This window comes from Ixodes scapularis, unplaced genomic scaffold (genome assembly GCF_016920785.2).
Source record: "Ixodes scapularis isolate PalLabHiFi unplaced genomic scaffold, ASM1692078v2 PGA_scaffold0__279_contigs__length_252992795, whole genome shotgun sequence".
In the NCBI taxonomy this organism is placed as follows: Eukaryota; Metazoa; Arthropoda; class Arachnida; order Ixodida; family Ixodidae; genus Ixodes; species Ixodes scapularis.
The window spans coordinates 52,801,996-52,822,548 of NW_024609835.1; the positions used below are offsets into that span (position 1 = coordinate 52,801,996).

The 20,553-nt window shown below is 45.4% G+C and overlaps 2 protein-coding genes across 2 annotated transcripts; both read left to right on the plus strand.

Annotated features, from left to right (window-relative positions):
- The first annotated feature begins 231 nt into the window (after positions 1-231).
- On the plus strand, positions 232-14,397 carry LOC121048502 (acetylcholinesterase-1). The gene is made up of 2 exons (XM_040504926.2): positions 232-1,838; positions 14,244-14,397. The coding sequence occupies exons 1-2, from the start codon at positions 232-234 to the stop codon at positions 14,395-14,397; spliced, it is 1,761 nt and encodes a 586-aa protein (XP_040360860.1).
- On the plus strand, positions 6,667-9,188 carry LOC115309602 (putative nuclease HARBI1). Its single transcript, XM_040221359.3, has 3 exons — positions 6,667-7,459; positions 8,015-8,229; positions 8,778-9,188. Exons 1-3 carry the CDS (start codon positions 6,878-6,880, stop codon positions 9,091-9,093), a joined length of 1,113 nt encoding a protein of 370 aa, XP_040077293.2. The 5' UTR covers positions 6,667-6,877; the 3' UTR covers positions 9,094-9,188.
- Positions 14,398-20,553: the final 6,156 nt, after the last annotated feature.

Here is a 20,553-nt window from a genome sequence, read left to right on the forward strand (position 1 = left end):
ACTTCCTGGAGAAGGCAAGGTAAGCATATAGTGGAGGGTAGGTGAGGTTGCGGTAAAGGCCTTGGAATCATCTGAAGGGGACGCTCGCCAAAAACAGGAAAGTCAAGTTGCGATAACAAACGAAATATACAAATTGGTATGAAGGAGGAAACTTGTCGCTCTCGGCTTCACACACAGTTTTGCTCTTGCAGAAGCCACGGCGTAACTCGCATTTCCAAAGGTTATTTGATTATGCTAGGAACCATGACGAATGCGTGCCAAGCTCCATGTTTTCCGAATGTTCTTCGAACAGTGACGGCTGTTGTGACAGTGTGCATGGTGTGTCTAGCGAGACCTGCGAAATCCGATGTCCCGATCGTTCACACAGATTCTGGACTCGTGATGGGGACTCGTGCCACTGTCGGCGACAAACGGGTTGACGCGTTTCTAGGAATACCGTATGCTCAACCACCCGTCGGGGATCTCCGTTTTAGAAAGCCCGTGCCAATATCGCCGTGGAAAGGGACATACAATGCCTCAAGTAAGCCCAAACCTTGCTGGCAGCTGAAACTTCGTTTTGTGGAGAATCAAACTATTGACTACTCAAGCGCCTCCGAAGACTGTTTGTACCTGAACGTGTGGAGACCCTCTTGCACGAGCACTATGTCCTGTGAAAAGAAAAAATCCGTCATAGTTTTTATTCACGGAGGAGCTTTTCAATGGGGCGATTCGTCACTTTTTATTTATGATGCTGCCAACTTTGTTGCTTTGTCAGATGTCGTCTACGTTACATTCAATTACCGACTCAGCATACTCGGATTTCTGTCATCGGATACCCCAGAGCTGCCAGGAAACATGGGCCTCTGGGACCAAAACTTGGTACTGAGATGGGTCAAGAGGAACATTGGAAACTTCGGGGGTGACGCGAATGATATTACGATTGACGGTCAAAGCGCCGGAGGCATCTCGGCGGGTCTGCACGCGATTTCTCCGCACAGTCAAGGTCTGTTCAAAAGGGTAATTATGTCAAGTGGTACCTCCCTTTCAATTATTCTTGGAATTTCGTACAGCGGACTCGGAAAATTTACAGGTATTGTTGGAACACTTGGATGCTACGATTATGAAAAGAATATAAAAGATCAGCTTCCAAGTGTGTTGGATTGCCTGAGAAAATTAGATGCAGCTCAGATATTCCACACTCTTGAATCTGTAGACGCAGTTCAACAGATATTTTCCCCGGTGCAAGGAGACGAATTTATTCCCCGCCAAATACTATCGGAAAATACATACAAAAAGCTTCCCTTTAAAGAAATTCTCCTGGGGGCAAACTTGAACGAAGGAACACTTTTTTTCGATAATCTCAGATACACATTTCCTGCGCTGTCAAACATGTTGTCTGGTGACTATCGTTTTGCCGTGACAGTTTCCCTAGGGCCCGTTTTCGATATTTCACTCCCACAAGCGAGACGGATTGTTAACTTTTACTATGGAGACTATGACGTGCAACATGATTCCAAAACTGTCGGAGATATCTTCAGCCAAATATTTGGAGATGCTATTTTTAACTGCCCGACCCAGCTCTTTGCTGACACGGCTTCCAAGCAAGGAATCATCACCTATCGATACGTGTTCGCCCACAGACCGTCATACAGCTTCTGGCCAGGGTGGATGGGGGTAACTCACGGCGACGAAATAATGTCAACCGTTGGATCTCTTCCATTTATACTTGACAAGAGCAGATATACTGAACCACTAAGTGAGTCAAGCAGGAAGTACTTGGGACGCCTGAGCTACACGCCAGATGAAGAAAACTTCATGAAGCAATTGGTCAGCGCATGGGCTGCCTTCGTCAAACATGGGTAAGACCATTTTAATGGCGCTTCCGGCCAGCTGCAAGAACGTATAATTCGCAATTTTCTCGCGTTATGTTATGCTGAAGTCGGGAGAAAAAGTATGCCAATGGCAAAGGCTTCAGAAATCGTCGTGAACTGATTTTCTCGGTTTTGTGTCAAAAGTGCTTTCTAGCGCAAACGTTTTGGCAGTGCCCTAGCCCCCATTGCGCACAAGTTCTGAGCATACTCACTAGGTGAGCACTTTAGACAGGAAAACGCTTTAAAATTTACTATCGGGATAACCGGGTCTTTTTTAACGACATTGTTTAACCATTTCAACGGCACTCCCGAGATAACGCGTCGATCATCTCGCGCACACTCTCTGCCACTCCCAAGGCAGCTTGTGTAAAAATATAAAATGATGCGATGATGCGGGGTTCTTGCGCCATCTGTAGACAGGTGACCTTAACACATAGAACTTGTGGGTTGATGTTTAGGCAACAAGCGGAGCGCATGCTTCTTTACCCGCTCCGGCGATTCATCTTGGCGGCGCAGCCATGGTGTCTCGGCTTGGCAGGAGCGTCCATTTCTTAACGTACCAAACTATTTATGAACTTTCGATAAATTGTTAATCCGGTGAAAGTGATAACAATGAAGCAGCTTATCTAAGGGCTTGTTTACGGGTTGTCGTGGACGCAATCGTTAAGCAGAGGGACCTCTTCCAGCACCAAGTATGATTGCTGCGTTTAGATCGGTGGATCGATCTCCTATACACCTGGGGAAGGACGTTACTGCACGTGAATCCTACGCATTTCTGGCTTTCATAACGCTGATGGCGTATGAAAAACACAGCACTGTTGCTGAGTTACTCGCATAAAATATCCGCTGAACCAATACGGGAAAAATAAAACGCAGCACAAGTAAAAAAACAGTAAAAAAGAAATTAACTGCTGTGAAAGGAACGGCGAGTGTAAATTATATTAGGACATGCCCTCCTACGCTCTCGCTATAGCGCTGAGAAATTGAGGGAGAGTAGGATACGAGAGCGCACGCGGACGTCATAACGTCGAGTATATAGGCTGGTTGGAATGATTAGTCGGCACCTAAAGGCTCGCTTCCATTGCTTCCACTGCACTCGTCAATCGCGTTTGAATGCGAAATCCAAACGGCGGGACGCCGGCGTTCCGCATTCTAAAGCGCTCGATGAGTGTAGTGGAGACAAAGGCAGCTTTAGGTTTAGGTGTACCCACTAATCATTCCAACCAGAACTCTGCATTCTAACGTCCACGCGTGCACCTGTCTCCTTCTCTCCCTCAGTTTCTTGGCACACAGGCTTCACAGTGTATTACGCACATGTAGGGGGAAAAAAAGCAGAGTCCAACACATCGCGCCACTTTGTCATCGGCATCGTTGTGAAATATCCAGGTGCAGGAACCCTGCATTAAAAGAGAAAGGCAAATAGACATGCGCGGTTCCGCAGCCACCATCTTGACGGCCGACTCGAGAAACATGAGATGGCTTTAGTTACAACTGTATTGAAGCTTAAACAAGATAGGTTTCTTGAGGCTCGTAAAATGGCAAGCCCCTTGTAATATAACAACAACAATAAAAGCGGATATCCGGAGCAAAAATACGTATAAGGTACGTCCTTATTCGTGCATCTCCGACAAAATCACATATCTGTCTTTCGGGATTCCAGTTCTTGCAGAAACCACCGTAAAGTTTGCATAGGATGACCACAGTGTTTTAGAGAGTGAATACGACTTTTCGTGGGCCTTCCGAGCTTTAGGGCTGGAACGGATGTGCGAAAAACCAACCGAAGATGGCACAAAGTCTGGAAATGCAAACCATTTTCATTTTATATTTCCAGAAAGAATGTTCTCTGCTCGTATACGGCAAATACAATCTTATTAAAAGGATATTTGCGATTTTTTCTACGATAAATGCCCACGCGTGGTATACGCGTACAAAAATGTAGCGTGGAACCATTTTCTCAGGTTTTGAATTCCGTACGAGTTTGCTCGGTTTGTAGTGCATGGATTTTCGAAACCTTCGCTTTCGAAAATATTCCACTCAACTCGGCAACATATAAATTGTTTTCCTCCACTTGCAGCCAGCATTTTTGTTTTTCGTTTAAATGCCGCAGGCGTTTTTGTTTCCTGGCTTACGCGGGATGTCACCACGTCTGTTTACGCAAAAGTGGCGACCCGGCCGAGCACGAGGATAATACTTTGTATTCAAAGCAGCGATCATCGCCGAAGTTCTAAGGGCGTGACCTCGCGCTAATCAATCCTGCTTACTTTTTTATTGCATCCAGATCTGAATCCCCACACCATACGCAACGAATCAACACGATACTGAGTATAGTACTGATATGCATTTAGTAATAAAAAAGCAGGTGTTATTGAAAGCACGCGTATGGCTATCTTTTCTATACTTATAACACAAGGTCACAGTTCTTTTTTAATGCTTCTCACTTCTCAGCAAGTCAAACGGAAGGTTTTTCTTTTAATGCTAAAGGCGTTTTAAAGGAAGCGAATTTCGGATTTTCCTCTCGTCGATGTCGTTGTCACGTTGCCTCGCCGTCACGTCGCCGTCAGCTTAGCGGTAGCCACACCCTGCCGTCATCGGAAAAATGTTTGGTTCCAATTTCCTGATAAATTTAGAGGCACAGCCCTATGGACAATCTGTGGCTGGTTCCACCAAAAGTTACGTTGGCAAGTGAAGGGTGTCAAGCCACGCCGCCAGGTATCGTGACATTGCGCTTCTTTTTTTTTTTTTCAGTGAGCATAGGGCAAAACTTTCGATGTCGCTAATTTACATCTCATTTACACCCCTCCCCCCCCCCCCACACACACACACACACAAAATGACACTGAATATATCTCGTTGTTGATGTCGAAGAACTTATACAGATATAGCATGTCGTTTTTCTTTTTTCTTTTTTTGTGGGTAGTCGATCTGAAGACATTGCAAGTTTATTTCTTTACATCACATTCTTCTAGATAATAAAAAAATCATCGGTCTCGTAAAAAAAACTAAACTGTAATTACTGAAGCGATGTGGCTCTATGGTGAATTTGTAGTGTGAATGAAAATAGGGAAGGTCACGCTTAAATAAAAACTTGGCATTAAACAGAACTTTTTTTTTCTTTTGCTATTGGTTATCTTGCTGTCGTGTGAAAGGGAAATCATTGGTCGGTGCATTTTATTTGATAACAAAGAAAGCAAGAAAACGTGAACATTTTTTCATTGATTTATCGGCTGCAGATGAATAAAAGGCCTGCCCGACTCTACATTCAATATCTTTGCAAACTGATCGCACTTGCTGTATATTTAAAAATAAAAATATATATCGCAGTATAGTACTGTGGAAGACTTAATCAAATAATTTATATGATTTTAAACTGCAGCGCTTTTGGTGTATTAATGTCATCCGTGCGTCAAACCTTGCAAAACTTCGTTAGTTTCTCATTATTGTTTGTAAAGAAACACAGTGAGGTTTTAATCTTTTATTTTTATTTTTGTAACGAAGAACTTTTGAACGGTTCTTATTAATAGTTTTACTCACGCTGAAATAACTCCATTTTAGGCAACTTTGAACTCTTAAACAATATTTTAAAAAAAATACGAAAACCCACTAAACAGAAATGAGATCGCTCTGATAAATACAGCAAGAACCGTGCACGTAACAGAACGTTTACTGATTTTGCTTTCAGCCTCTAGTCTTACAGTGGTAAAAGAATTGTTAAACCGTTCACGTAGAATTAAGTAGGCGACCATGGGGACTGGGGAAGGTGCAGACGCTATACTTCAATTTTAGAAAGATAAAAAAAAAAAAAAAAAAAAAGCTTTTGTGTAGACTTTACTGTTTCCCCGTGCCGGGGTGCAGACAACCAATTAGGTGTCGAGGTTTCGTTTATTCCAACTAAAAAAAAAAAGTAAAATCAGCATTGAAATTATTACCACTTTCCCATGGTTCGTTCAGGTTTCCCACGCTTCTAAACGGTGAGACCAGTGTACACAACGACAACCACAAAGACAACGCATGTGTGTCTGCACCTTTCTTTAGTTGTTGTCTTTTGTGTGGGCTGTTCTCGCTGTTTGAAAGAGGGCTACAGCTGCACCAACCAGCCCAAGCTTTAGTCTTTGGCTTGTTGAGGTTTTCTTGACTGGTATATTGTTATTTACCAATCTAAAGGTGAGTTCGTGCATTTAAATGATCGCGCATGACAAGGTGTATAACGCGTGACACACTTCGGCCGATTACAAAACTGCCGGGATATCATAGACGCACCCACGTTGATTCAACATTTGACTAAGAAGAAAACGCGTTGATAAGCGTGTGCTTAATCAGGGGTTACGTACACATTTTAATTAGTACGTGTAGCTAATTAACACCTGGTGATGTTCCGTCACAATATCAAATGCGCATCTTTTCAAGAACGCGCATGCGTTGTAGGACAGAGGTTGTGCGGAAAGCCATCGCATCTTGCGAGTGCAACGGCATGTGGCGTATGAATACACATATTTCAACAAACTGCACTTAGCAGGAACTTAAAGCAATGTAATCCATAATGAGGGTGTCAGGATGTAATCTTCAAGCACGTCAACTGCGACCATTTTCAGTTTTCAGCTGACCGCATCAAACCACTGACTAAAATGTAAAGATGGAGCTCATCGCATGCGAAGGCAGAAAAGTTCCGACCTGAAAATGCCATCTTCGCTCACTAACCCAGAGGAGCCCATTTTTCTAGCTCACAATGCTTTTTGCGTGGAAAACAAGAAAACATAGGCACAGAAAAATGATTTGTGCAGCGTTCGGTTGCGTACAAATAATCAGCTGTCAAAAGTGTCTGACCGCCGTATTCTTAAACGCTACTCGACTCGAAACTCGACTCGAAACTCGACTTGAGGGTGGTTTTGCGATTCATAAACAAATCTCCACTCGAAACTCCACTCGACTCCAAAATCTCCACTCGAAACTCCAAAATTTACTCGAGATCTCGAGTCTGCGCCGGAGCTACCTTGAACGGCCACTCGAGTCACTCGAGTGCGTTCAGTGTCATGGCGGCCGACGCATCGTTCGCCGACTTCGTCGACTTCGTGTTGAGAACGGACGAAGTTCTTCATGACGACCGAGACCCCGACCAGGACGTCGATGTGCCGAGACGACGTTGCCGGGACCGGCTCAATCCGCTGGAGCATTTCAACGATTGGGAGTTCCTGGTGCGCTATCGTTTTACAAAATCGACAGTCGTAAGCCTCCTGCAGTGCCTGCCGCTGGAAGCAAACGAGAGCAGTCGCGGCCTGCCACTGTCCCCGATGCTCCAGCTCCTCGTAGCGCTGAGATTTTATGGCGCCGGGACTTTTCAAGTAGTTACGGCCGACCTCGTGAACGTGTCGCAGCCGACGGTGTGCCGCGTAATCGAGCGCGTCTCCCGGGTCCTCGCCGAGACTCTCTTCCCCCGCCTCGTGGATTTCCCGGAGGGCGACTGCGACGAGGTCATGCGGGATTTCTACAACATCGGGAAGTTCCCCAGTGTGACTGGGTGCATCGACTGCACCCACGTCAAAATAAAGGGACCTGGCGGTCCCAATGGGGAAGTCTTCAGGAACAGGAAGGGGTTCTTCTCCCTCAACGTGCAGGTAAGTTCACTTCTGTCTGTGCTGTTAGCAGCAGCGAAGTAAGTTGAAAACAACGGCACGCCAAGACCCGGTGTGGCACGTGAAAGCTCGGCGATATTGTGACTGATATAGACTAGAACTTGTAGAGAGATCTGCACTCTGTGACAGTGCAGAGTGGTGGTGGGCCAGCGAGAGAGGGTTCAAAACCAAGAATTATGTATTGTGTTTGGAAACATACATTTAATTGGGTGCCAAGGTGGCTTTTGTTATTTTATAGCAAACGGTCATGTTTTATAGCATTTTCCCCTTGAATTATACTTTTCGAACAAAATATTAAGGAGATTTTATCCCGTGCTCAAATTCTCTTCTATTATACTGCGTGAAAAACTTAGGAATTAAGCCACATTGAAGCTTACGTGACATAAAACTGCGAGAACTCAAATGCTAGTTAATTTCCAAAGCTTGCAGATGCACTTTGTCAAAAATATACTAATCATAGTAGAAATATCAGCTTGAGCACTTGTGTTCATATCATGGCAACCTGCTCATTCCTGTACTGCTCCTTCCTATCCACAGGCCATCACAGGACCCCAGCTGCAGTTTTTTGACCTTGTTGCTAGATGGCCAGGCTCCGTGCATGACAGCAGGATATTCGATAACAGTCGTGCAAGGGTCCTGTACGAGAATCGGCGCATCCCTGGCCTGCTGCTCGGAGATGCAGGCTATGCCTGCATGTCATTTCTTCTGACGCCCCTGACCAGCCCAGGTGTAGCCAACAGCCCAAAGGGCAGGTATGTACTAATTTGTTGGAAGAAATAATGGCATGAAATTCAGAACAGCTAACAAGAAGTGATGTTGTAGCCACAGTGTTCCTATTGGTTACTATTAGTTCTGCAAATCTTTGTCACAGCTAGATTCATGACCTTTAAGCCTTTGTATGGCAAAAAAAGCTGGCATTATTCACTTCCTGTGGACAAATTTTTGTTTCAAAAGTATGTAGCATACAACATTTTAGTTCTATTTTTATTTTCCTCGAGAACATTTGTTGTTCTTCCTCGTCACAGTTAGTCGGTGTCAATTGTTGCTTTTTGTCACTAGAATTGGACTAGGGCCAAGAACTTGAATTAAGACGGTAATGTAGAAAACACCAGCCAAAACCACTGTATGCAGAACAGTAGCCTCTGGTAAGCAATAGAAAATGCCGAAAATGCAGCTAGCATGGATGGGCCGCACTGTACAGGTTACTGAACCATACTGATGGTTGCAGCAGTGGTGATTTTTACACCTGAAGACCTTTATCTTGCAACGTTGCTTCCATTACCAATGCTGCACCATATAGGTACCAAGCAGCTCACCTAAAAACAAGGAACTCGGTCGAACGGGCATTTGGAGTGTTCAAGCGACGCTTCCCTTGTTTGGACATGCGGCTACAGTACAAGGCGGAACGGTCAGCCCTCATCATCACCGCCTGTGCTGCACTGCACAACCTGGCCCTGCTGCGAAAAGAGCCATGCCCACCTGCTCTACCCTCTCCACCAGTACCCCGACGCCGGAGGCGGCTGCGTCCTCATGTACTGCCATCACCTCCAGACCCTGTCGACACAATCAACGGCTCGCTGAAACGCACAGAGATCATCGCACTGTGTTTCCAATAGGGATATTCAACCAGTAGCACATGTTTATAGTCAATGACAGGTCAAGGATAGTGTACAAGCTGGAGAGGAGGAAGCAGACAGAAGCTTGAGGTGGAGAGGAGAAACCTCCTCTCCACTTAAAGCTTCCATTCTACTTCTCATCTCCAGCTTGTACTCTGTTCTTGACCCGTCACTGACTCGTGCAAATACTCGGACACAAATTCAGTAGTAAGTGCTCGAATAAATTGATTTTCAAATCCAATTCTGCGTATTTGGTCAATCTAACATATTCTGGGAAAGACTTGTGGCCAGCACAGAGCTAACGAAAGACCTACCCTTCCCTTCAATTGTAGTGTGCTGTTTCATTCAACTTCCGAATATGCAAAACACATTAGGTTCTATCGTTTCACTACAATGTAGCGCACATAAAATAAATAAGTAAATCCTCGGAATGCTTTTAAACTGAAAGAACCCAAATTTAATTGTGATTTCCACACCCTTGTAGCTTGCAGCGCAGGGCTGCCAGCTGCTCCACCTTTATCTCTCTCTCCAGCTGGAGCAGCTGGAACTCTGCCCGTCCGCGTCGTCGCTGCTCAAAAAGCTTGTTGCGGAGTATGCGCATTTGCATTAAATGTTGCGCCTCCTTCCACCGATCTTCCCTCTCGAGGATGTCTACACGGGCCTCCTTTTCGGGAGCCATGATCCGCTCCAGTGCTGCGATGCGGTTTCCAGTTCTTCTGGATGCCCCGCTTGGCAGCTCAGCACGGGGGCAGGTGATGCTCCTTGCCGGCGGAGTCACACAAGCAGCTCCAACGCTGCTGTCTTGGAGAGGTGAGGCGGACGGATCAGGAGCATCTGGGCGTGCAAAACACATTGGCACTGTGAGTGCTAGGGGAAGAGGCCCAACAGCCACATGGGCCTTTCGTAGAAATGTTCAAAGCTAGGCGTTGGCAAATTAGTCAAACCTCGTTATATCGAACAGTGCAAGGACCGTGAAATAGTTCGATATAATCAAAATTCGATATACAAAGTCGCACACAAAAAGAGTGTCAAAGTACAGCGCGATTTAATCAGTGAAAGGCTAACGGCAAAAAATTACTATACTTCGTTTCAGCTTCCGTTCGAGCGCAGCCAAAGGCTGACGGACGCTTCGCAACTTCGAGAAGAGCATTTTTACGCATCGCAAAGTAGTCCGCAAAAGTAATTTGTTTTAAACAACTGTTTTGTGCGTAAACGTTGCACAATATTCCAGATGTGTACTGCTGAGAATGATTTGCAACTAAAGGAATTAAATATCTGAAGTTTAAGTTCTTATTAATATATGTAGATACATGTGGTTTGGTGAAAAAACGTACGTCCGCTGGCAACACGGCTGCAGCGCTCAGTTTTGATTTTGTTCCTGTAATTGCCGAATCATGTGCTTCGCTGCTTGTTTGTTGCTTTCCTCACCGAGTCTCTTCAAAATGTCCTTTCGCAAAGGCATGTCTGGGCGTCAGGCGCGAGAGGTCGTGATGAATGTCTACTTTTCAATTCTGCAGGAGACTCCGGCCGCGTCGTACCGCAAATGCTTTGTAAAAAAGAAAAGCGTCCAGGCCACTACAATTCCCTGATACACAGCGAAATCAGGGCACCCCTTTACCTGCCGATCACATTGTACGCCAAGAAGCTGGTAGAAAGGACTGTGGCTCGAGCCCTGGTATATCCAGACAATACAAGGAAACATCAACGGCCGGGTCGTCGGGCATCTTGCAATGTCTACTTACATCTCGAAACTATGCCGAAATGCCGAACAGGTGGAAAGCTCGGACACAGACGCCAGCGGCCAGCATACGTACTGACATCCCCTGCGACTAAATTTCAGAACGTGAAAGGTCACTTTTTAAACCTGTAGCAGACGATTTCGTTGATACACCCGTAGCAGACGAAATACTCGGTGAGCGCGGGCGGCGCGGGCGGCCAGCGGCGCAGCGGAGCGATACCAAGTGCAGGCGAGATCGCATGACCAATTGCCGGCGTGTTGATTGGCTCCGGCCACACGTAGCTTTGGCTGCGTTCGGACGGAAGTTGAAACGAAGTATAGTATTCACGTGAAGCGTTAAGGTGAACTATTTATTCTGACGAAAAAAACTGCCGCAACGTAGATTGCTGCATGGAGCTGACCGCATGCCTTATTACGGCCGGCTCCACTGTCTCCAAGCAGTCCACCAGCGCCAGATCACTACCGTCGATTGCACTGCAGTAGCGGCGTAAAAGTGAGACCGTCTTCCCGACAATGTTGTAACAGGCTTTGAAGCGTTGCAGCCGCCCGCTACTTGCGGCGACGTTTTGTGCTTGGTGGATGAACGCGAAGTCCTTTGCTTTCTGTTGAAGCATCGGCCTGACGCCGGAATGTTCCGAGCCCTTGCGTCCATAAACCACTTGTGAAGTGATCTTTCCACCTTTTCGAAGGCCGGTGTCCTAACACGGCGTGCGCTGGAGTGCTTGCTTTGTTCAGCCTTCGGTTTGATGTCACTTTTCGTCTTCAGCAGCGTGCTCAAAGTGCTTCGCAGTATGTTGTACGCTTCGGCAATGCTGGACTTATTTTCTCCTTTTTCAACGCGGCGGATGATTTCAAGCTTTGTCGCGAACGTCAGCGACGTACGTTTCTTTACGATTGTTGCCATCGCCACATGCGGTTGACGCAACGTCGGAGGAACGAACCCGGAGCCATGAAACTGCACATGCCCGAATGTCGCCGAATCTGGATGGCGTTCCCGGCACCACAGGCATAAAGCTTTATGCGGGCATGCGCTTGAATAAAAGTCGCAAATGCCTGCTGCGCCACCGCTATCCTACGATGTGTTGCGGGAAAGCCCGTGTTCCAAAACTTACTCGATCTAACTCTAGGGTAAAGGTGGTTGTCGAAAACCTACCCGCGTCCAGCGTTTCTCTATTTTTGATGTCGCGTGACATAATCCGCCAGGGTAACTCTTATCCATTCGAGTAGGTTTGGAACGCAGCCTCGGTGTGTCGCGCTCCTGTACGCTATGCGCCGTTTAGTTGCTGCACTCGGAGTAGGAGGAGTAAAAGAGCGCCGACGGTTTGGCGGGATGGCGGATGGCTGCGACTGCTGCTGGCGGCAGCTGCCACGACTCACTCGCTGTCGCGGAAGCGCAACGAGAAGGCACGTGATCTGTACCGAGTCTTCCCAAAATTCTGTGCCGTCGTGGCGCTGTACGCTTTGCAACAGGTCTATTAACCACTAGTTTTGGTTTCAATTCACAGTACTATCAGTACTATGTCACGACCCACTGCTCGCATTTTCAATTTTGGAACTTCGAAGATATGTACAATAGTGTAGACGTTGCCGAGCAATAAAAGAAAAAGGCTTCGGTGCCTTTTTTTCTGTTCCAGATTTGCTGTTAAAATGATACAAGTCGCAAATACAAGTAGACATGTTACGGCTCACGGTACCCATCCCCGACATGCTGGTGCAAATTTGTCCCAATCCAAAAGCCCCCAGTTACCTGGCACGTCGTTCCAGCAGGCGTGATTGTCATTGCCTTCAGTGCCTCGCACCATTGCAGCAGCCGGAGGCAGCGACAGCACTGGCCGGTCTCTTGCCCTGTCGCTGTCGCAGAGATTTGTGACCACTGTCCCTATGTGGTCTGCCGCCGCTCCCACAAGAATGAGTGAGGGGCTCATCGGCCGGCTTGTTCGTGGCCCACCTCCTGTGACAGAAACCAAAGAATTTGAAGCTCAGATTGGAGAGAGTGAACAATGTATGGGACGAACAATTCAAAGAGCACACTGAATTTTCGAAACGCCTCCGTGCGAGATAAAAACAATTGTTAAGGGGACTAAAGCGAACCTAACGAAGAGAAAATCTAGCACAACCCAGTGGAGGCCCACCTGGAACCTTCTTATGGGCAATTGAATGCTGGGCACTTTGTTAGAATAGGCTTCCGGCAAGATGCGGGGACCTCATTTGTTTTCAGTGACGATTGTAAAAAAAAAAAAATGTCAATAACGCCAAATGTTCTACAAAAAAATATGTCAAGAAAAAAGCAAAGAAGTAGGCCCACTTTGGATCGAACCTGGATCGGCTGCATGCGTATGAAGCGAACTTTGCAACGCTACAGCTTTGAACAACTCGTTTTGAAAATTCGTTTTATACGAGACCCGGAAAGGAGCACGACGTCGTGCACATAGCATTGTTCTGGTCGAAAGGACTTCTCTCCGATGTTTACTTTTTACACATCGGGAACGGTTTACCAAATATGCAAATTGTCGACTTACCCGTGGCGTGGATGTCTCTCGTCTCGTCGGACTTGGTTGTTTTGTATCTGGATTTTTCGTTCTCCCAACGCTTCTTGAGTTGCTTAGCGCTTCGTGGGCGGACGTTTGGCTGGCTGTTATACTCGGTGCTGAGTTTCTCCCAAGCTTTAAGTTTAGCCTCCTTCGAGTAGTTATTTGTCTTCTTGTTTTCAAGAACTCGTGCATGTTTCGTTACGAGCGCTTGGAGGAGCGCCTTCTCCTCCGCAGTATAAATAAAACGAGCCCCTGCCCGCTCTTCGGTATCGGCCATTTCCGAGTCGTTGCCGTTGGGGTCCTCCATGATTTGTCGTGCGAGGCGGCGAGGCGGCGAGGCGGCGAGGCGACGAAGCAGGGCTGCACGGTAGACAAAGGGCGGCGAAAGCAAGAAAAAACGAGACGAAATCGACAAACCGTGAGATAGACGACTGTCGACGAGAGAACGACAAGACGCAGCCGACGCAGCTAGCGAATGCGCTTGTTGCCAGACAAGGTAACGACTTTGTCCGTTTTGCCGCTCAAACACGTCTAAACTTTACGCTGCCTTAATAAAACTTCGTAGTTCACTATTTTGATGTTTGTATGGTACATGTTTTTAGATAACACGAACGAATATATTTACTTTTCACGTAAAAATGGTGTTTTAAATAAAACCTTTGGCTATAATCTCGCTCCCAGACGTCCTCAAGCTTGTTGGAGTGGAGAACAGAATCTCGAGTTCGAGTGAGTGCCGATTCGCGTCTGTGAATACCAATGGCACTTCGAGTGGAGTCGCGCGTCCATACTCCACTCAAGTCGAGTCGAGTTTGGAGTCGAGTAGGGGAATGTTTATGAATACGGCGGTAAATCTCACCGTTTTCTCGCCGCATTATCTACAGGAAACCAGTGATACCTGTGCCTGGCGTAGACTGGCCGCTGTATACGTCTGACAACCCGAAGTTACTCTACCTGCAGCCCAACAACTACACGGTCGCACCTGACCCGCATCGGGAAGCTTGCAAATTGTGGAAGCCACTTCTCTACAGGAAGTAGGTATAACAGATGAAGTCATTATTTTTAGGAAAAGTCCCTAGAACATCTTCTGATGTGACATCTTCCTGTCAGAAGTGGGTATATCAATGCGATTCATAGTCGAAATCTAAAATGCAAAGATGGAATTCACACAACAGTAAAAGGGTATAGAAACGGACGGACGGACGGACCGACAGACCGACGGACGGACATACGTGCATGCATACATACAGAACGACATAGACACATACACAGACAGATATATATATATATATACAGACAGACCGAGCACTTTGACATCCGCTTGTTATCAAAACGTCATAAGTGTTTTTAGCGGAACGAAAGTGGGCAAAGATAGTCATCACCAGATTGTAACTTACAAGCAAAAAAAAATATATATACAGGGTGTCAATCTTGAATGCTATTCTGTCGGACAACATTGGTATCAATAAACTAGCGTGTGGATTGCATTATAACTTTCACAAACGTTTACTTTATGTGCTGTCTTTATTATAATCATATTTTATGAGTGTACGTGTAAGAAACAAAATAAGCCTAAAAGAATTTTTTTTGTTTTTATAGATGGGAAGGAAACGGCAAAAAACCTTCTAATTGACTCTGCTACTCGCAGACGGCACAACGTAAAGCAAAAACTGAGACTCATGTTGCTATTTTTTGCGCTCTGCAATTTTCAGTGACCCTCAATACCTTTGTAGGAGAATATGTCCGACTCCGTAAAAATACAATAGCCTTGGCGGGGACAGACTGCGCAGTTGAAACGGCTGGAGGCTCGTTAGAGTTGGGGTTTCCTTGTGAATTCGGAGGCGTGGCTGGCGCCATCTACCGTCGGCGGTTTCTCTGACGCCAGTGCGGAGAGCCGTCTATATTGTCCGGGTAAACACAGTGTCTCAGTGCGTAGATCGTTTTCTCCGTCCCCGAAACGCCCTCCGCAACCCGCTTCGATACCCAGAACTCTACACTCAAGGCTATCGGCGCACAGGCGCAGTAGCAACTTCGTTGCGGAGGGCTTAGCCGAGGGGGAAACGCGGTCTACGAAAGCTCTCAAATAACCCTCGTCCTCGGAAAGCGGACGTCGTGATGCGCATGAGTTCGTCCCGACGTGAGGTCCGCAGACCGCTAGGGGAGACTTCATTATAGGTGCAATGTTTAAAGGCGAGTGCACACACTTGCGACTCCTTAGTACCGTGCGCTTACAACCGTTTGCCCTGGAACTTCTTAAAACCTCTTACGACGAGAGACCTGTCACGTTGCAGTGCAACACTTGACGATCCCTATATTTCCTAGTTTTTCGCGCATTATTCTTTCTTTCTTGGCTTCTAAAAAATGTTTTCAATATTAGAAACGACCATTTCTCACAGGTAGTAGTAAGTACACTTGTTCTCGCAAGTACCGCAATACCTTCGCTATAGTGAAATGCAGTTCCAGGGTCACCGCATAGATGGCGCCATCTTGCCAGTGTGTTGTCTCGTTTAAGACACTCGATTCTAAGCAGACGCAAGTGTGTGAACGGGCCTTTAAGGAGCGTTCACACACTTGCGACTGCAAAAGTCAACGCGGAAGAACGAATTACTGTACTCTTGAATTTAAGGTGCAGTTTAGTAACTAATTGTTTTAACGTAACCCCAGCCATACCAGAACACAGCTTGATTTTTCTAGTTAGCTAGAAAACATTGTAAGCTTTTTCTCGCATTCCGATTTGCTTGCAATGAAACGTTACTCTCTAGTTGTTTTCTTTTCGTCTTTTTTCTTACACGTCTTGAGTTGCTTTATGTAACTGACAAACGAAGTGCAAGGTAGATTGAAAAAGCTCAATAATCCGATTTGCTCGGAAAAGCGATGCTTTTTGCTCGTGTTCAGCCTGATATGTGTATTTGTTTTTTGGTGATTCTTGAATTTATATACAAAACAATATAAAAAAGAAAAAAATCAAATGATACACAAACGGCAAATAAAAAGTAGTTTCGGAATCAAAGTAAATCTGGTCCGAATAAAATCACTATATAAATCATGACTTAAATAATCTTGATTGCTATCGTCCACCCTGGTTTAAGCTCTCTCGGAGCAAGAGTATTTGATTACATCCCACTTTCCTTTATTTGCAGTGCCCACAAACAGCTTGACGCCTTTTTAGTGGTGCACTTCCCAAGTCTTCTTAAACTAATATATATAACAAAAATACCAGCATAAAGGCAAGAAAACAAGTTAAACCTGTCGAAAATCACGCATGTCATAAAATAAAATGCCTCGGGTTGTACTCGCAGAAGTCTGTTCAGTATGGTTTTATGTCACCTGAAAGCGAGCCATGAGTGCTACGTGGGGAAATCAGGAGGATAAAACAATGAACACTGTCTAGTAGAAACTTTGCAAAACACTTAAGCAGGTGATCAGCAAGGATGAATCCATAACTCCGTTTATCGCCTCAGACACTAACATCAAATCCCGCACCGTTCTCTTGTTGTACCACGAATCTTACTTCACTACTATGCATATCCTTTTTGTATCTGAAGTAAGCATTAGGGTGAAGGCATCGACAATATAACGCGCGAATGAATTTCTTTTTTTGTAAGCGCTCAATTGCGCTGTATTAGTTGATCAAATACAATTCCAGACAGCCGAGGCGTATTCGACGCGGGAATGCACAAGTGAACAAAACAGGCATAAAGCAGGAAAGTACTTACATGCGCCTGACCCTTTCCTTTAAAACTATTACCGAAAATATCAGTGTCGCAGTAAGAGTTAATGCTGATTGTAGCACTAAAACAAAAGGCTAAAAAAAATTCGAAATAGTGGGCTATTTCGAAATAGTGGGCTAAAATCGGACAGATTTTACTGTACTTCCACAAACAACTTCACACGTCGTTAACTAAACAAAGCGTCACTACAAAATTTCAAATCGCTCACAAGCGCCACCGCTTGGCCTACATTAGTTTTTCCAATGTCTCGCCTTTTTTTCCTTCTATGAATAAACTTCGCTGTAATGCATTTTTAGAATTCTGGAACGACTGCTCTCCCGCAAAGCCCCCGGGAGAGCCAATCGCTACAATTTACGGAGAAGACACGTGAAATGATAGAACTAATATTACGACAATACAAAAAAAAGCATGTCGTTTTATTGTATTTATTGCCACAGCGCACACTGGTTTAGAGCGCAGCTCTTAGGCGGCCGTTTCTGGCTTGAGAGGCGTTGCCGTCGGCGTAACCGCGCGTTGCATTATGGGACGTTTCCCATAATCACACAACACGTGACGTCACGTGTGTCGTAAAGAGGGCAAGATTTTCCTGCTAAATTTGGCGTGAAATATTTCCGCTAAATTTAGCGGAAATATTTTTTCACAGGGTTTAGCGGAAAAGTTTCCCCGCTAAATTTAGCGGGAAAATTTTTCCCTCGGGACGTCACACGCGACGGATCCAACCTAGAAAAGCTTTAATCCTAAATATGGTGGGAAATTTTTCCGCTGAACTTAGCGGGAAAATTTATTTCTAAATTTAGCGGAAAAATTTTACCCGCGTGCCGACAAACGCGACGCCATGTCTGACGTTAAACGTGACGTCACACGTGGCCCTCTTTTCCGTACCCTCCCCTCCTCCTCCTCAAGAGCAGCGCTCTAATTTGGCATTACTGACACTTGTAAACGTCTTTCACTTTTTTGTAGGCCTAATAATTATCATCAGCCTTGATATTCGCCAAGCTTCCTCCTTAAACTGGAGCGATTGGCGCTTTCCCGAGTGCTATGAGAGATACTTTCGTTCCTCCAGAAGTCCTAGGCTGTGCTACGCACGGAATAACAAAATAAACTCCTACTTGAAAGATACGAACGGATAAAACTTGCGAACAGTTCATTTTATTATTTCAAAACGTTTATCGCGTCTTTGTGCACGTTAATTCAATACGCGTATTGTAATCGTGTTGCAATTACAGAAACCTGGAAAACGCTCAACCTGCAGCGCCCCCGTTCACGCCAAAGACAAAGGAAAAACTGGAGTCACAGCAGGGACACAGCGGGCACCTGGGGTCAGCGGCTTCCTCAGTACAATCTCTTCTTGCACTTGTGTTACTAGCTCAGATTAGTGTATCTCTATATGATCAGGAAATGTTGTGATCAACGGGGGGTTCTGATGAAGACGCCTTTGTAGTCTATTCACTTCCAGTGAACTTTTGCATTATGAAACAACGGAGAAGAAAACAAGTCCGAAGGCCGTGACGAATTGTAAATATTTATTATTTATTTATGAATTCAGGAACCTATTACTTAAAAACTAAAAAAAATGCGACATTTAGCGCCTGAATAAGAGCCTAAGTATAAGTAAAAAGGGTTATTTGAGTGTTGTTATTAGCAACTAACAGGTGGCCTAAAACAGATACGTAGTCATAGTTAAGCAACTTTAGCTACGTTCTAAATCGTTCGCTGATCTGTATGTATATGAAGGGTGTGCATACAAATTACCGACCTGCAATTTTAATGTATACGTACGTAAATCTCTACACATGGCTCCAATAAAGCTTTTCGTGTTTTTAATGTGTAAATTCTCTAGCAGTTGTTTTTTTGTGTTCCCTCTGTCGTTGTTTTCTATTGTATTTCTATGATTCATGCTCAAAGATACAAAAGGTCTGGAACTTTTCTGTCTCGTCCAAAGACAGATGCCTGTCGGCCGACCGCCCAAGTTCCACTAATACCAAAAGCGGGCTTTGCGCTAGAGGCAATGGAAGCATCGCGCCTTCTGACACGCGAAACACTCCAGGAATTCAGTTGCACGTCACTGCGAAATAAATTCTCGATTAGAAAACAACAGTAGCCATTTTCGAAGTAGTGCAACCTCTTGTTAGAAACACAATATAACAAATTTCAACCTATATTGGACAAAATTTACACTGCGCGACACAGTTGGCGGGGACACGGCACAGCCTTTCTTTCGAAACTCGATCAACTGGTTTTAACGTTCTACATCAAATTTACCGGGTATATCGACATTTCATGACGACTGTGACAGAAAAAAAAAAAAAACAAAAAAAAACGATCCTGGCAGGATTATATAAATGCGTCACGTCTTGCACCTTATACAGCTATTTCAGAAATTTTCAATTTCGCAATTTCAATTAATCAATGCTGCTTGTTGGGAGAGTTGGAACTGAAACTGGATGCATACCTGAGTTGAAGTCATGCACGATCAGCAGTAGACATAAGGATAAAACGGTACGGGATATCACAGAGCCAGACCTGATAACAAGTTACGGGGATCGGTGTGTCAGCGTGGCTTCGATTGATCTCGCGGACAAAGGCACCCAATTCTTGCAAACAGCGGGAGGGCAGGGAATATTGGTTGAGTGACGCGCTGGCGCAGAGTATTGATACTCATGTTTTTGTGCATAATAAACAGTTGAAGTTAGCGCATTGTGTTGTCCTGTTCTCCTCTCTCGTCCCTGTCTAAATGTGGTACCATGTTCAATTCATCGCTCTCATCACCAATAACAATCTCTCGCGAAAACAAAAGCCTGTATAAAAATATTCAAAATGACCACGCTCGATCCGCTCAAACAATCATGGGAATGTACCGTAGACCTCCTCGTCCTCGCTGACTCTTTTAAGGGTTCTATGTTTGGACGCCCGTCGAGACAGTCGTTAAGATCACCGACCGCTGCGATATTTCAGCGCCGCAAATTGAACTTGGCGCTTGCCAATCGCAGCGCGGCGCCGGCCGATTGCGGCGGTCGACGATCCTGGCTACTTTTTCGCCGAATGTCCAGCTTAAAGTTTCAGAACAGACTAAAAAGAGCTGCATAAAGGGAGAGAGAGAGCGAGAGACACGGTAGCACAGCTGTCAACCCCTCCTCTAGATAGCAAGGCCATTTAGTGCTGAATTTTTGTCATGACGAAGAGGAGGAGGTCACTACATGTTCGTCACCTTTCGGACGGGAGTCGTGTCCAATCAGTAAGAGTTCTAACCGAATGCTGACACAGTAGTGCGTCTAATCTGCATGCCGTGTTAGACCTTTTTAGGTGACGCCGAAAAATCTAACCTCACAACCTTGTTGCCTAAAGTCGCTGAGCCTGGTATATTAATATCGCGGTTCTTGCATCGTGGCTAGTTCTTATCCTTTATTATCTCCATCGCATCGGCTGCGGAACGATAATAAGCTGCTGGGTACTCTTTAAGCCC